General features: G+C 32.1%; 2 protein-coding genes across 2 annotated transcripts; one reads left to right on the top strand and one right to left on the bottom strand.

The window, feature by feature from the left end:
* Positions 1-367: 367 nt before the first annotated feature.
* On the top strand, positions 368-2224 carry LOTGIDRAFT_194198 (hypothetical protein; the record flags this gene model as incomplete). The annotated part of the gene is made up of 4 exons (XM_009063396.1): positions 368-418; positions 702-786; positions 1252-1485; positions 1797-2224. Coding segments are annotated over exons 1-4 (780 nt in total), but the record flags the coding sequence as incomplete, so codon positions are not given.
* Positions 2225-2998: 774 nt separating this feature from the next.
* On the bottom strand, positions 2999-17410 carry LOTGIDRAFT_127397 (hypothetical protein; the record flags this gene model as incomplete). The annotated part of the gene is made up of 29 exons (XM_009063395.1): positions 2999-3073; positions 3431-3510; positions 3790-3833; positions 4176-4279; positions 4582-4622; positions 4912-4995; positions 5388-5553; positions 5819-5863; positions 6103-6218; positions 6963-7027; positions 7251-7639; positions 7979-8037; positions 8317-8550; positions 9019-9122; positions 9432-9584; positions 10075-10179; positions 10488-10648; positions 10932-10979; positions 11564-11641; positions 11997-12059; positions 12673-12816; positions 13174-13247; positions 13557-13646; positions 13866-13954; positions 15257-15399; positions 15612-15737; positions 16168-16270; positions 16796-16864; positions 17355-17410. The coding sequence occupies 29 exons, from the start codon at positions 17408-17410 to the stop codon at positions 2999-3001; spliced, it is 3108 nt and encodes a 1035-aa protein (XP_009061643.1).
* Between the last annotated feature and the right edge of the window lie 431 nt (positions 17411-17841).

Here is a 17841-nt window from a genome sequence, read left to right as displayed (position 1 = left end):
TTGCATATATATTGAGAGACAACATTGTAATGTGATAACAGGTAAATAGGCAAGAGAATCTGTTGTGCTGTCATCTACATTATTAAACAAGGACATGATAGCTTTAATGTTAATGAATGTTTAAGTCTCTGAGTCCCTGTTTGCATTCCCCTGCAAATATGGGATTATCAAAAGTAACAGCTACTAAATCTATAGACCGAAGACTTCAATATTAGGCAAATAACATTCAGGTAAAAAAAATTATTTATTGGGCTTTTTAAGATGTTTTAAGATGTACAATATATAAGGCAGTAAGCTTATTCAACTTAATCACTTAATGTCCAGATTCTATTCAAAATATAAGCATGAAAGAAAACTTATGACTTTGATTGTAGGGTGTGCTGGAATGGTTGTGGGTCATCCATTAGATACAATTAAGGTGAGTATAATATAGTTGTTTTCAGTTAGAGCACTGGCTGTGGCATCAGAATTTTATTTACATTGTGAAGGATTTGAACCTCAGGCACCTTATCACACGGCACACAGCAAACAACAATCCAACTGGCTAACAACTGAACTATTCTACTGATACACATTGCCTCTAAATCTTCTTAATAAAGACAGAGAATATGTTTGTACACAGTATTTGTTCTGTCCACCCTAACCTACTGAATCAATTCTGTGTTTCCATCCATAGCATATGACAATATCTTTCGCTTCAGGTACAGCTTCAAACTCAAGCAGCACATAACAGATACGAAAGCTTAAAGGCGTGTGTTGAATCTGTTAAGAACCAAAGCCTGGTGAGTGTTATTTTGATAAATCTCCTCATAATAGAGGTAAAAAAAAAATTCTGGATTTATGGCACTTGGGAGTTGAAACCTGACACCAGGCCAACTCACAAACCAAGGTTGTGCATCAGACTTTTCTTAATTCAAGGAGGAATCTAACCCACAGCTCCTAATTGCCAATCTGTCAATAATCCAACTTGCTGCAAGTTAAGCTTGTTAGAGTAAATAAATCTACCACTTTCACAAAATAGATTCGCCTGATGTTTACGTTACAATTACGTTAAAAATCTTGTTTCAAATAGATTAAACTTTTCAGAGGTAAATTGTTGTGTACAATTAAAAGTAATTGTTGCCATGGAAATTATATAACATGGTATGTTATAATGAATTACTATATTTAAGATGAATTATCAGATAACACATGTTCACATCTATAAAAATTTTAGCCATAATAATCTATTTCTTATTTTTCAGTCTAAAGGTTTTTACAGAGGACTATCGTGGCCCCTATTGAGCTATGGTGCTATAAATTCTGTATATTTTGGTGTATATGAGAAGTCATTAACCTGGTTAACAGGCCATGGTATATGTAGTAAAAACAGCCATGTTAATATGTTTATAGCAGGATCTATGGGCGGGGCAGCTCAGCTAGTTATAGCTTGTCCTATAGATGTTATCAAAGTTGTTTTACAATCTCAAATACCTCATACTAAAGGTAAAGTCAAGTTTGAGTCTAATTTTATTTTTCTACAGCTTAGTGTGTGTGAAAAATACTAAGTGGGGGCTAAGATTTGATGTATTATTTCCTCTGTACCAGCCTTTGAAGTTATTAATTTCGGTCTAACCTGCTAGAAAATCAAGAGGAAATCTTGACACAGTGTACTCCATTTTGTCTCTGAAAAGTTCGAATAAACCACATATAGTCTCTCAGAATAATTTTTGAATTTCAAAAGCAAATATTTCCCTTTTGTATTAATCAGTTGATGAACAGTGTCTTATGTTGAACATTAACATTTTTCATTTCAGATGAGAAATTAAAGAAATATTATAAAGGACCAGTGACAGCATTCCGTGATATACTTCGAGTACGTGGTATAGCTGGACTATACCGTGGAATAGGTGCTCAATTAATACGTGATATTCCATCCTCAGGTGTATACTTCTTCTCATTTGAATATTTACGAACGCATTTATCAGTGTTCGTATCACGGGACTCAAAGCTTGTCAGTCTGCTAGCTGGTGGTACGGCCGGGGTGATAAGTTGGTTATCAATTCTACCGTTGGATGTGGTAAAAAGCAGACTTCAAGCTGACACTGAACGAAAACTGTTCACAGGATTTTGGAATTGTGCTGTAAAAAGTTATCAGGAAGATGGAATCAGGGTGTTTTTTCGAGGTGGAACGATGGTCAGTCTTCGTGCCTTTCCTGTTAACGCTGTGATATTTTTGACTTATTTTGAGTGTATGAAGTGTTTGAAATGAATGAGATTATGTGTTAGCATAATTTTTCTTTACTAAACTCATTATGTAGGAAGTTGGGTAATTTTGTTTGATTATCACTGTCCTAACTAGTAAGGCTATTTTCAACCAAACATCTTTGATGAACAAAAGTACATGTCCGGCAAATATATCCAGATCAACATTTACATTAATCAAAGTATTGTTAGTATCAAAAGGAATTCAAATAAAAAATATAACAAATTTTTAAAATCAACAGAAATTTAATTCAAATCCCCCAAAAATAACAATTTAACAATATTTTTTATACTCACAACATATCCAAAATAATTTCTACACTCGAGTCAATTTTCTGAATTGCATAATACGGATGATTTTTTTTTTCAAGTTCATTGTAAGAGATCACATGATCTACAGCTCTGATTAATTGGAACTCTCTAATATGAAGAACACAAACAGCATAACAGTTCAAAATTCCATTTTGAATTCTGTCTACAACTACTATTTTTTGGCACACATGGAACGCATTGATTCCATGAATGAAGAACTCAACAGTCGTATGATCCCTCAGTTTTATCTGCTGCATTTTGACATGAATTGATAGGCACATTATTATTTTACCTCACTTTAGTGACAATAAAGAACATTTTATTTATTTTTGTGTCTTCCATTGTATTCTGGCAAAAGACTAGTCCACTATTGCATGGTTGAAATTTGAATCAGGATTTGGCAGGTGTATGATCTCCATGTAATCAATTTGAGACTTCCAGTCTATTTTCTACGTTTTGTAATATTTGGTGCCTGTAATTTCACTTTGCCAGGAAGATTTCGCGAGATATCAACATCCTGAAAAATAAGTGAAGGAATGCTGGTTTAAAAAAGGTACTTTATATCAAATGAAAATAATTTATATAATAAGGAACATTAGATGGACATGCCCAATAGTGATCAATACTCAAATAATCTACTTTCAGTATAGCTTGAAGATAGTTAACAACCCCAGTTTCAGAATGATATCAAGAGTAGCTTTGAAATTATGAGAATCTCTAACAGTAAAGCGTTAAATAAGGATAAATTCATGTGCGCGATTATACAGAGCACTTCTGGAGATGATCCAAAACATAAACAAGCAGAGTCTACTTTGTTTCTGGGTTCTTGATGGGCACCTTTACCCAACTACAGAGGGCCTCACAATATAATTACCTTTAATATTTTCATTAAATCTTTTTCTCTGGACAAAGCTGTTTTATCATTAACAAACATACTTAAAGCTGTTTTTGTTGCTGGAAAAGAATGGACAAATTGATCAAAAATGTTGAACAAAGACATAAAACAAGAATTTAAAAACAATTATTACTTTACTTTTATTTGACATCTTAACTTTGGAATTACAAAGTGCAAAACTAAATTGATTCTAGAGAGTTGAGGTCATACCATCTCTTGTTTGAAGCCAACGCCAGTCAAAGCCGTTCACTGATCTATCAAGTTCCACAAAAGCAGATTTGCTATATTTCTACAATGCTATTCAACTATATTCTGTTAATCAATAAAAAATTCATTACCTTTTCCTCTCTTTGTATTACCAGGCAAAACTTTCACTTTGTACCTATAATAATTTCCAACAAAAATAATTCATGAATTTAAAATCTTTTTCAATGAACACATTTAAAGCTATCATGTTCAAATACAATTTGCTAAATCTGCCAATTACCATACTGAGTATGGTATGAGTATGTATGAGAAAATTGATGCCACTTACATATTATACTGCTGACCAATACATTGCTATTTATAAATTGTTTAATTTTCAACAAGGGTCCATTTTTCCATCCTAATATGATACAATTTTAGGAGCATGATAGCTTTAATTTTAATTGCCTGGATTACAGAGCAGTACCTCATAAAGATGTCTACCCTGATCTACTTTCAAAGGACTTTATGTACTTACTTATAATTTGAAAGACAGTTGTATGGAGCACACATTGGAACAGCATAAAGTATTTCATCTTCTGGAAGTGGTAAGCCTGTTAATGATTCCATAACTTGTAAATCCTGAAACAAAGTCCAGACTATCAACTGTCACACTGGATTCTCCAACAGACAAATTAAATAATTCAAAAACAATTTGATGTTAGCATATTTCAAGTCCAGAATTAGAACAGAGCTCTATGTCACACTTCTGAAACTTTGTAAAAAGATTTAAATGCCAACAAAAGTAGAAAATCAAATACTAGACAGATGTATAAGTAGGCACAGCTGTCATAATAATAGCAATTAAGTGTATTTGCCAAGAGTAAGTAAGCTTTATGATCAAAATGATTAAAGAAATCTATTGAGTAAAATAAATTACTGACCCCAAGTTGTTGTGGGACATCTTCATCTCCTTTCTCATCATCTGATAAATTTTCCTGTAATATCAATTATGATAATTAAGTTTGAATAATGGAGGTTTGTGAACAACCCAACACCACTAAGTTAGAGGGTAGGAGGTGGAATCTCAGAACAGATAACTCGGATTGAACAAGATTATTCAGACTCTTTTATATGTTCAGATGTCTGAAGAGGGACCAGTTGTAGATAGTGAACTAGAGTCTTCTGAAGAGATTTATTAACACAATGTATCAGTCCTTACAGTCCTTTCAAGATTTATGTGATAATGAAGCAATAAATCCATTATAATATACAGGGAGAATACAAGTTCAGTACTTGATAAATACTAACCTCTTGTGTTTTCTGTATTGAAGAGTCAATTATAGGTAAGTCCGATTCTGGAAAAAATATTGAAATCATTTACAGGAATGACATCCTAAATAAAATTTCGAAAAACATTCAGAAGAACCCAAAATGACTGGAAATAATATCTGCTTAAACCAAATATTCATTTGTAAATCTGCATTCTTGATATTTGATGGAGATTGCCAACATCGGTGCACAATGGGGGGAATTCTGTCACTAGCCACTTCTTTTTCTATTTTTAACTGTCATAGGATCTTATAAGTACAATGCCTGCAGTTCACGGGGAAGTGAAAACCAAGAGAAAAAAATTCAACTAAAGAAAGCATCTCTCTTGAGATTTAAAAATAGTCCAACTCACCTTTTAAATTTAATGATTCCAGATCCAATATATCAGGTATTATTGGTTTGGGTGGTGGTTTCCCACTACCTAGTCGTTTCAGTTGATTTTGTTTCTGTTGAAGTTCTTTCGCTTTCTTTCCTTTACGTTTTGGTTCTTTCTTATGGCCGTCTGACTGTAATATTCCCATGCGGAGTTGTCTTTCCTCTTCATCTTGGTCTCCATATTTCTCTTTTATTTTCTTTAATTTACTCTGCAAAAAAAAATAGCAAACTATTTTGAATTTTTCCAAGAAAATTTAGAATAATTTTGAAGTTTTGAAGATTTTTGACAGAATAATTTTAACAAATTTGTCAATATTTATAAATAATGATATTAATTTAAAATAAACGAAAAAAAAACTTAGTAACTATACGAACAGCAAAGCAAAACAACAGTTTCGCAGACCTTGGACATTATTTTTTTCACAAATTTGTAAATATTGATAACAAATAATACAATATTTACAGGTTTCTTACCTTTTGACCTCTTTTAGGTGGCTGTTGGGGTTCTTCTTTATTTATCTACAAAAAACAATTTATCAATATGTATGGTATAATATTCTGCACCACAATTATTATATCACGAAATGGTGAAATTTCTGTATGGAAATAGACAATAAATACTCTCTATTGAAATATTTATCTATATTGATCCTATAAAAGATCACGGAACGTACAGTATTGAAATATTGATAAAGATCAAAGAATGCGAAAAATTGAAATATCTATCTATACAGTTCTAAACACTTTCAAGAATTTACCTTATTTTGTTTAACATTTTCATCCTGTTGTTGTTGTTGTTGTTTTGGTTTCTGGTCATCTGAGTCCTCTGTTGTTTTACCTTTCTTCATATCCCTGTAACAAATTTCACTTTTATCTATTTTCAGTTATAATAGTAGCTGACAAGAGCTGTGGGTATCAGTTTTTCAGAATCCAATTCTGACATACAGTTTAAGAATCTTATGTGCAAATATTAATGATATCTTGGCCTTATCTGTTATGACTGCATGTGGGAATGTTAATATTAGCCTGGAAGTGATGACAGATTAACATGTTTTGACTTTCAGGAGACCTAGATGTCAGATTTTCATCTTCACACAGAAATCTGAAATTGAGCTTTATCAGCTGGTTTGGAAACATTTAGACTTTTGTATACCAACATGTCAAAGAATCAAGTGAAATATTGCAATAACAACAAATATAAACAGGCCTGTTCATTCACAAACAGAACCTATAAAATTGTACTCGCCTTCTCTGTTTGGCTGATATTCTTTGTTTACCTACATACAGTTTCTGAAAAAATATGATTTGATTTACTTATTTCTAACAAAACGTTTGTGTTCAAATGCAGAATCAACCATTGTTTAGTTATGTATCACCCAGCTTTACAGCAAAAACAAAGATGGCATCCAATGGGATCATGTGATCCATAATGTTATAAGGTCCAAAATGTTATTTGACATGGTATATACCATTTTTTGCATGCAATTGGAAAGGAGTGATTTGGAAACAGAGCATAAAACTTGCAGATATCCATTATGAGAACCCATACACATACAGAAAGGAGAATGATAGAATTCATGATCTACCTTTTCCCCCAGAATAAGAGGTTTATCGTCACCAAGGTAAATAACTGTATCATCATGTTCAGAGATGGCGCTAGTAGAACTGACATTACTGGACACACTAATACCTCGCTGTAACTCAAACCTGCAATAAACAATAAACTAACTTTTAACTTAGAACCTATCTCTAGCTGTTAATCAAAATGTCATGTGATTAAGCAATTTTTAATGAATAAGTAACACTTGATAAAAAAAATGCTGCTTGGACAAAAAGGTGGTTTAAGTTCTAAACTGTCCTTAAAAATAAAATCGGACACATAATGACTAAAAAGTTATGATCTTACTTTTGACCTTTGACATGTTGTAAATTAATGGCCGTATCTGGAAAGCTACTCTCTGGTTCTTCTTCTTCACTAGATGTATCCTCTTCTTCTTCTATAGTGGTCTCCTTTGAACTTTCATCATTTACAGTTATCCCCCTTTTATCTGACTCTTCAGTTTTTACGTCTGCTATTGCTTCATCAACCTTCACCTTTTCCTGACCTTCACCTTCATCAACCTTCACCTTTTCCTGACCTTCACCTTCATCCTCGCTTCCACTATCATCTGAATTAATATCAATATCCTCAGCCTCACTATCAGCAACTGAATCCACAATCGAGGCAGAATCATCGTCTTCTAATGTTCTTACTTTTCTTTCACCTTTATGTCTTTCTACACTACCTTCCTCAAGCTGGAATAAACAAGATAATATTTGAATTGAAGGGAAACTATCTGCTATCCCATGATCCCAGATTTTTAAAGAAGTTCCTCGATCAAATCTACACAAGGATATTCACCGAGAACAGGTATTACCACCATATTTGTATGAAATATTATCCAAAATGTTATCCCATCATCAAAAACCTAAACCTGAATTTGGCTTACAGTTTGAAGTTATTCAGAGTGTCTAACATTTTGAGAATTTGGAACAAGAAATAATATGATTATGATCCATCTTCTGCTACTCTGGTCAGGCATTTCTTTACCTTAAATTAGAGCAATAAGATCAAGTGTACAAGACAGCACCTACCTTGAAGAGAATACCAAAACCATAAATAAGATAGGAGGGTGGAAGATAATTCTTTTTACCTGTAAAAACATTAAATAGTTACATAACAAATATATTCTTTAACAACGCATATTGCACAAAACATAAAATTACAACTATGTGGAAGACAGAATGAAGAATCCAATTGAAAGCTGATAAACATAAAAAAACAAGAAAACCAAGAAACACCCGTTCAGTATAAGGTTTTATAAGAGATACTCTCTTACAAAAGCACTGGCCTAGGTCAGAAGTGTACTGATGTGTAATGCAATAATTTTATTGTATATTATTAGATTTACTATTAGATAATCTTAACTTACCTCTGATCATAAAGCTACCAGTGGTCAGATATTCTCCAGTAGGGGCTGTTTTAGAGACCTGGTCATGATGGACGTACCAAGCACTAGTTATAACTTTAGCATCCCAAGCTGCGCTGTTACATATAGCCATGGTACCGGCTTCGTTTAATGATTTTGGTGGAATTGGTTGACTAGTATGATTCTTTATAATAACGCTACTGGCACCATGTAGGTCTGCGTGGACATATAAATCACCTACAAAATCAGACATTTTATGATTTGTTGCAGCAAAACCATTGGTATTAGGGGGTGAAAGTCGACACCATATCTACTCTTGGAAGAACTGGCACAGGCATCAAAATTTGTTTTACATTGATGATTATTTGAACCCATGGCATTTTAGATAAACCTTTGCTTTACATTACTTAATAAAGGGTGTTAACAAAATCTGAAGCTTAAATGGGAAAAGTCTGCATTTTCAACATTTATAACAAGTCAGGAAAGGATACATTCTGGCTAAATATTTGGGAAGATGCTAAAAGAAATTTCCCACTAATAAAACAGACAGCATTTGAAACTTTAACATTCTTAATCAACATCAGCTATTTACAACTCATTTCGTTAGTTTTTAAAGGTATATATTTGTCAACAGCATTATTTAATCTTTGGTACTTGCCATTTTCTTTATACTTTTCTAGAAAAAGAGAAGACATGATGACAAACCTGGTTTGAAATATCGTTTAACAATCAGTTCATTCTGTTGAGAATCACGTCCACCAATAACTAGAAAATTCTCTGAACTGATGAACCATAAAAACTTCTCAAACCTGTATTATAAAATGTTATAACAGCTACAATTCTCAAAAGATTAAAAAACGGGGGAGATCCATAGTCCATAAAGATGTCATAGTAGACTAAATACAGTGCAATTTTCAATAGGCCCTACAGCTAGAAACTTTTGCTATATGATCACACTTTTGTTAATCTGATTGATATGTAGATCTACAAACTTCGCTTTGAGTTTTTTCTGCAGTTATTTCACTTGTCATCTATGATCAAACAAGATTTAACTCCATTATGCTACAGGCATGTTATCCCAACAATAGAACTGTCCTATATATAGATGAAATACTTACCAATAAGTTTTTCTGGTTTTATTGATAGACACAGCAGTAGCTACTTCCTTCAACTGTTTCATAGCTTTCTTCTCAGCTGATTTAAATGCTTTGGATGAAGCATCAGCAGTTTTCTGTTCTTTTTTCTTGGCTGTCTTTTTCTTTTCAAAATATCTATATAAGTATTAAAGCGAAAGTAGTTTAAGAAAGTCTTAAAATGGCTCTCTTAGCAATCTTAGCAAAAAGTAACTTAACGTTACACTGAGTAATAAATTAACATCGACTGACTAAGCACTATAGCTGGCAATAAAATTTTACAGTTTGTTTTTAAGTGTATCCGAAAACATATCAGTTTCAAAAACGTACTAATGAAGCTAATAGTCCCATTCATGTAAAAATAATCTGCAATATTTTTTTTACCATCAAAAGGACAAAAGTGTCGCTTTCTATATCTCTATGGCAAAGGTAATTCTTTCTTTACATATTGTGGGGGGGAAACACCTCTATTTTTGTTCAACTCCGAAGTCTTTATCCTGACCTGAAGAAGCATTGTATATATGCGCCAATTTGCCTCAGTAAATTAAAAGTTAAAGTAGAGAGATTTTGACTTTTTATCTTTATCCAAGGCAAAGGTATTTTATAATATTCATTCAATACTACCTACTTTCTTGAGTTAGCGTAAGCACTCAATGATAAATCTAAATCTATACGAAGAGGTTTTAATGGTTTATATTCTGACACTTCATCTTCACTTCCACAATATGGATCACTAGAAAATAAATATATTAATCAATGATAAAAATGTCATAATTTTATAAACCTTGTTGATTGTAGTGAATAATTGAAAGAGAGCTCCAAATTATGCAAATTTTAGAGCATAATGCACACAATGATAACAATGGCCAATTGTGGGATAGCACAATATATCGTATATTGCTTGACATTGGTTTTAATATTCCACAACTAATTGTTAATGTTATCAAAATATAGGTTAGAAATAATGTCATTAGAATGGGACTGTGGTAATCAACAATAATAAACTAACAAATTGAAGATAAGAGATTATTTGCCCCATACCTTAATAACATTGTAATATGATTGGTGTCCAGTTTGATTCCTTTGATTGCCATGGCAACAGGATCACGTGATAGTTGCGCTTCTTTAATGAGATTCCAAATTTCGTTCCAGTCAATCTGATTAGCTATAGCATTTCTGACAATCAATATTGCTTGGTCAACCTGAAAATATAAAACAGAACATGTTGAACAATTGAGCAATTTTACTGGTATGTTCAAATGGTGCTGTTTTCCTATGGGTACGCCATGACATGTTTCAAGTCATGAACAACAGCAAATGTTTGTAAGTCAATCACTTACTATCCTGATTATCAAATTAGTGATAAAACAGGGCTGAACTCAGTGGTAGCTTTTAATGTTGGCAAGTTTGTCACACAGTTAGGATGAAATATATGAAGTCATTTAGTAAAATAAATTTGTAATAAATCTAATGAAGAAGACTTACTAGTGGAAGATTTAGTTCTATCAACTGTCCTTTCATAGCATCTGTTTCCTAGAAATAAAGAATTTGGTTAACCTTTTTACAGTACACACAAAATATATGGGTGAATGATACATGAAAATCCCTTCTCAAGTTGGACCACTTAATGTTTCTAAAGCTTGAGACACACATTGAAATTTATGGCTTTTGTTTCTTATCAAAAAGCTTAAAAGAAATACTACCCACAAGATTTTGAATGTCTTGTCATTATCATGTATGTTTGAGGAAATGATGTTAGGAAAATAATAACTCATAGTACTGTTCGTACTGATTTTGAACCGTCTTTTGTTTAAGTACCATTAAGATAAGATTCCATATACACGTCATGCAGACATAAATGGCCCTTGAGGATCCGTCATGCGTCAAATATGATTCCATATGTGTGTTAAACGTATGCATTATCTTTCTTTTGATGCACAGACTTCTAGACAGATGGATGCTTTCATGCATAAAAAAGACAGGAAATCCCCACGGATATCACGGATACCGCTTCCACATATGGATTCATACCCTCTTAAACCAACCATTTCAATTTTTAACGCATGACGTATGACGCATGACGCATATATGGAATCTTAGCTTTATTCTTTTAATACCTGTTCTTGTTGTAAGCCTTGAATTCTCTTTTCATTGTCTTTTTTAACATGTTCTAGTTTCTTTAAAGCTGTTCTCTCCTAGAATAATATATAACATTGAATTCATATATTGTAGCAAGAAATGAAAGGAAATGATGTCATACTTCCTTGTACTTAATTCGGCTCATGAGAATGGGCAATGCCATGCCATGCTCCTCTTTTTCAATTTGCAAATATGGAAGGAAATAAATTGTGTAAGCCTGAAGCCTTGGTTTATTGTCCCATTGAAAAACTAAACATGTGCGTATGTCAGCCCCTCCAGGGTAAAACAGGGTTGAAATATCTAAAGATATTAGCTCGACCCTTGCCAGGAATGAAGCATGGACCCTCAGAAGAGCCATATATATCAAGTAGCATGAACAAAAGATCGAGAGAAAAATGTATGATAGTTTACCTGTTGTAAAGCTTTCATATCTATCTTCTGACTTTCAATCTTAGAGAAAAATTCATCACAAGCCTGAAAAATTAATAAAATAAGATAACACATTGTCTTCTTACAATTACATGGTATTGGGAAAGTAAAACTTATAGTATACCAGTGGGCAATTAGATAAATTCTGAATCACCAGAGGTACTAACAACATTCTTTTCCTTTGCCTTGGAGATCAAGCATTTTTCTCTGTCCTTTAAATAACACCAGACGTCATCTTAACCCTTGGATTGCAAACAAAAATATCAAATTTGAAAATATCTTACTCCGAAATATTAAAGGAGCACCTTCACTATCCGTTCTACCAATCATAACTTAGTTTTATAATCAGTAATAGTGTCCACAGCTCATCATCGAAATTTGGGACTTCAAATCCATGTGTATCCATAATTATTCACGTTTGAAAGTTAAATATTCGACTTTAATTCGAATTTTAGGGAGACTATGCCATATATAGAAAACACATATATAGGAATAGACAGTGAAATTTCTAGTTTGAGGTATATTTGAAGGGATTACGCGATTTTCGTGGGTTTAGTACTTTTTAAGACTATTAAAGCACGATAAAGACCCAAATCATTCCCCAAAAATGCTGACTCTTCCCCTTTAAATCTTATACTTAAAAAATATGATAATGTACCTTGTCAAAAGAAGGGAATTCAATGGTTTCTTTATTAACATTTTGCCGGTAAGCTATAGGATGAAACTCTTCATATGTCAATAAATCTTCTGAATCTCCACCCTTAGGGTTTGGTTTTTTATCTTTCCTTTGTGTGATGTAACCCTAAAATGAATAAAATTATATTTTCATTAAATAACCAACAAAATTAGCAACTTTTAAACACATGGCATTCTGCTAATTTACATGTGACATCTACCTGGGTATGCTTACTCTTCTAGACACCTGATACCACTTTTCATTATGAAATACTTCCTTAATATTTTATATGCTGCTACCAATGTATTGCCAAACTGTTATTTTGGATTTCAGGTTTGGTTTTGAGGTTGGGATAATTACTACTTGTTTTTTATTATGTTTTTATCCTTGAAAGAAAAATGGTAGGCTTTTGTGTCTTGGTAACATAAGTTGCATACACCAAACTTGACACTCTTTGAAATGAAGGGTAAAATATTGTCTAACCTTAGAAGGCTGTGTGAATAACTGTATCAATAACTGTTCAGCTTCTTCCATAGCAATCATTACTTTACGTAAATCTACAAAATAGTTCATAAATTATACCTAAATCTACAAATCATAAGTTTACACAAATCTACAAATAGTTCATAACTTTACACAAATCTACAAAATAGTTCATAAATTATACCTAAATCTACAAATCATAAGTTTACACAAATCTACAAAATAGTTCATAACTTTATGCAAATCTACAAAATAGTTCATAACTTTATGTAAATCTACAAAATAGTTGATAAATGTTCATGTAAATTTACGAAATGGTTCATAAGCTTCCATAAAGATACAAAATACTTTATACACTACAAAAAATAGTTCAAACTACTAACCATCTTCCAAATTGAATCCTTTTCCAATTTTAACATTTTCTGTGAAGCCTACTCCTTGTAAAACATGTTCTATAATAGCTGGACCATAGTCTACAAACACAAATATTTACAAAAAAACTTTACTAGAAAACAATATATATATAGATATCTTTATATTGTTACTTTTGTAAAGTATTTGATTCTATGTATAATTTATCAGTGCCATACATTTTGTTCATTGTTGCCAGTTTAATAAAATCTGCAGGCTTTCTTTACTCTAATTTTCTTTCACACTATGTAATATCTATGACGAATATCATAGAAACATACCTAAATGAGGCAGAAGTAACTTCTTTATAACATCTCCATCTTTACCAGAAGACAAAATTTCTTCTATTCTAAAAATATAACGCAAGTGTCTTATTAGTAGAAAATGGAATCACTCAACAAGTGGTATTTCTATATCGCTCTACAGTTGATGTATTTAGAACTATTTTAACAGTGGTATTTCTATATCACTCTACAATTGATGTATTTAGAACTATTTTAACAGTGGTATTTCTATATCGCTCTATAATTGATGTATTTAGAACTATTTTAACAGTGGTATTTCTATATCGCTCTACAATTGATGTATTTAGAACTATTTTAACAGTGGTATTTCTATATCACTCTACAATTGATGTATTTAGAACTATTTTAACAGTGGTATTTCTATATCACTCTACAATTGATGTATTGAGCACTATTTTAACAGTGGTATTTCTATATCGCTCTACAGTTGATGTATTTAGAACTATTTTAACAGTGGTATTTCTATATCGCTCTACAATTGATGTATTGAGCACTTTTTAACAGTGGTATTTCTATATCACTCTACAATTGATGTATTGAGCACTTTTGAACAGTGGTATTTCTATATCACTCTACAATTGATGTATTGAGCACTTTTTTAACAGTGGTATTTTTATGTTACTCTACAATTGATGTATTGAGCACTATTTTAACAGTGGTATTTCTATATCACTCTACAATTGATGTATTGAGCACTATTTTAACAGTGGTATTTCTATATCGCTCTACAGTTGATGTATTTAGAACTATTTTAACAGTGGTATTTCTATATCACTCTACAATTGATGTATTGAGCACTATTTTAACAGTGGTATTTCTATATCACTCTACAATTGATGTATTGAGCACTATTTTAACAGTGGTATTTCTATATCATTCTACAATTGATGTATTGAGCACTATTTTAACAGTGGTATTTCTATATCACTCTACAAATTGATGTATTGAGCACTTTTTAACAGTGGTATTTCTATATCACTCTACAATTGATATATTGAGCACTATTTTAACAGGGTATTTCTATATCACTCTACAATTGATGTAATGAGCACTTTTTTAACAGTGGTATTTCTATATCGCACTACAATTGATGTATTGAGCACTTTTTTAAAAGTGGTATCTCTATATCACTCTACAATTGATATATTGAGCACTATTTTAACAGGGTATTTCTATATCACTCTACAATTGATGTATTGAGCACTATTTTAACAGGGAGATTTTTTTTTATTGTAAAAATAGACAATACATATGTCATCTGCATCACTTTTTTATATTTTGGTACACAATACAAGGTTTTTTTGCAAAGAAATATATTTTGTTCATTTGAAAGCATTGTTTGAATAAATAGAAAATAATGTACATACCTGTCGTGTGTAGGTCTGATGTGCTGTTTAACTGTGACAGGGTAACTCTCGTGTACAGCAAGGCGGACATCTTGACTTTGGTCTGTACGAGGTCGCAGTATGTTCAATATGGTATACTCATAATCTGTCAGCACTATGTTACCCTAGAAATGTAAATGTTTTAAAACATGAGAGCATCAACAATCATCATTCTTGAAAAGGCATTGATACACTACTTTTGTTTTTATTTGCATAGGTCGAAGCATCACGAGCTTTGGTTTAGAAACTTTTGTGATCTGATTCTAGTAGCCAGGTCAGGAACCTTGTTTCATATGTATGGATATGTTTTCTACCATAAAATCAAGCAATAACCTACCCTGTCATAAAGTTCTAATATCACATGGTAAGCAGCTTCATCTGAACCAAACTGAAAGTCAACAATTCTGTCCATACCTAGTTGATTTACAGCTTCTAATCGCCTATTCTTGATATGTTTACGCAGCTGAAATTAACAATGGTATGCATTAAAGATATAAAGAATCAAATTTTCTCAAACATAACTCCATAGATAGGCATTAGATATTTCCTACACAGCTATTACACAATTTGTTCTTTTCCAAATCCACACCATATTCAACCAAATCAAATGAACACATACATAAGCTTTTATATGCCATAATGATATCACATCAATGTCATTTACTGCAAATTTAGATGAATAAGGCTTTACAGTTTACGTCCTACTTTTCTAACCTAATTGGGAAAATAAAGACAGGCAATTCATGCAGTGTGCAAGGGATACTGGGTTAAAAAATCTGTTGGTATTATCCTTATCTTAGCTAGAATAGTGCCCTAGATCTTTAGGCTAGCGAGTAAGCGCCTAAATCAGTGAGTAACCTTGGCTTCCGTTTTCAAAGAATAATCACACCTACCTTCATTGAGAATCCAGAAGGAGCAGGATTTTTAGGCCAGTCAAAGTCTGTACTATGGAGTCGTATTCCTGATTCTAACAGTAATACCACTTTTTCATCAGGTCTAAAATACAATTTAAAATGTTCAGTATCGCCTATTAAACTTCATTATGAGAGTTTTCATCGTTTAAAAGAAATCCAATTGAAATTATTCAATTTATACCATGTTTTTTTTCCTTCTAATGATGCCTGTGCACTTTTGCATATCATTTAGTGTCAGGTAGCATAGTTCTTAAAAAAATTTTGAAATTTTGAGAAATAGATTGTCTACATGAAAGAAAAAGGTTTGATATTTTGATTCTAAAGTCTAGTCTTAAAACAATCTTTGTCTAGATCAATTTTCTTCTGCCCCACTACAGTGAACATAATTGTTTCGTTTCTTTATTAAGTATCTTTCTAAGTATTACATGTACGGTATATATTGTATGTATTGTGTCCTCATGAGCTGAATGTCAGAAAGGAATACAGGACCATGTCTACTGTGGTGTAATGGTCCTAATTGTGACCAGGTCAAAGTGACCCATATAAATTAAAGAGTTTAATATTTACTTCCTCTTCATTTCCTTGATTTTTTCCTATGGTTTTTTACCTGTTAAGTCGAATCAAATACGTTTTGTTGTCAACATCATAGACATTCACTACTCTCATTCCAATAAACCTACAAATACAACAACCACTAGTTATATCTGACTACAGCACTGATTGTTCCATTCAGAATCATAAACCTTGACTAGTTTAGTAACAGCTGAGACGAGGTGACTGAGAGGGATTCAAAGTTTAATATAAAAACTATACCCTGCTTCTGGAAATGGAGACGATTCCGTACCACAAATAGATTTAATTATGATATTTGGAGTAATTTCTATATTGGGCCTATGCCTTGGGGGTTTAATTAGTTTAATTTCACTCTTCCTTCCTTGACATAACAAAATAGAATTGATGGGCAATTCATACTAATTTACTTCATATTACGGTTCAAATGAGTCATAAAAGACAATTCATTCCAGTCGAAGTTAAGATCATTTTATCATTAAAGCCCCATTGAGCCATACCATGGAATTGTGCAATTGTCAATATGAAAAACGAAAAATAAAAAAATAAATCGCAATTAGGAACAAATAAATCATGAAAAGATTAAATAAACCCACCTTTTCCATTCTTTGACAATAGCAGCTATATCCACTGTACTAAATCTGCTTTTCATTTTGTTAGTTCGGTGAAATGATACAAGATAAATGGATAAAAAATGAAAAATATTTCACGAAGTTGTCATCAATTTACATAAGGTGGCCATATTGTTCTATTTTTAGTAAGAATCACAATAACATGATTTAATTGGTTAAGAATATTTCGATTAGCCAATGAAAATACAGTTAAAAGGGAAACCCAAAGCAAAAGATCCTGTTTATGTGGTGCACGCAAACAGTCAAATTCAACAAAATATACCAAGAATTACAAACTATTAGAAAATAAAATTATTCATTTTGAAATATTTTTCAATTAAACTTGTGGATCCATATCTAAAGGATTGATTACTATTCTTATTGCTCCAATAAACTAGAATAAATTGTTGTGATTTGTGAATAGGATCAGATTTTTTCGGACAATTGGTATTAAATTTTGCTAAAAAAAGAA

This window comes from Lottia gigantea (genome assembly GCF_000327385.1).
Source record: "Lottia gigantea unplaced genomic scaffold LOTGIsca_57, whole genome shotgun sequence".
NCBI classification, from domain to species: domain Eukaryota; kingdom Metazoa; phylum Mollusca; class Gastropoda; family Lottiidae; genus Lottia; species Lottia gigantea.
The sequence above is the reverse complement of the archived record's forward strand: the minus strand, read 5'-3'. Positions and strand labels throughout refer to the sequence as shown.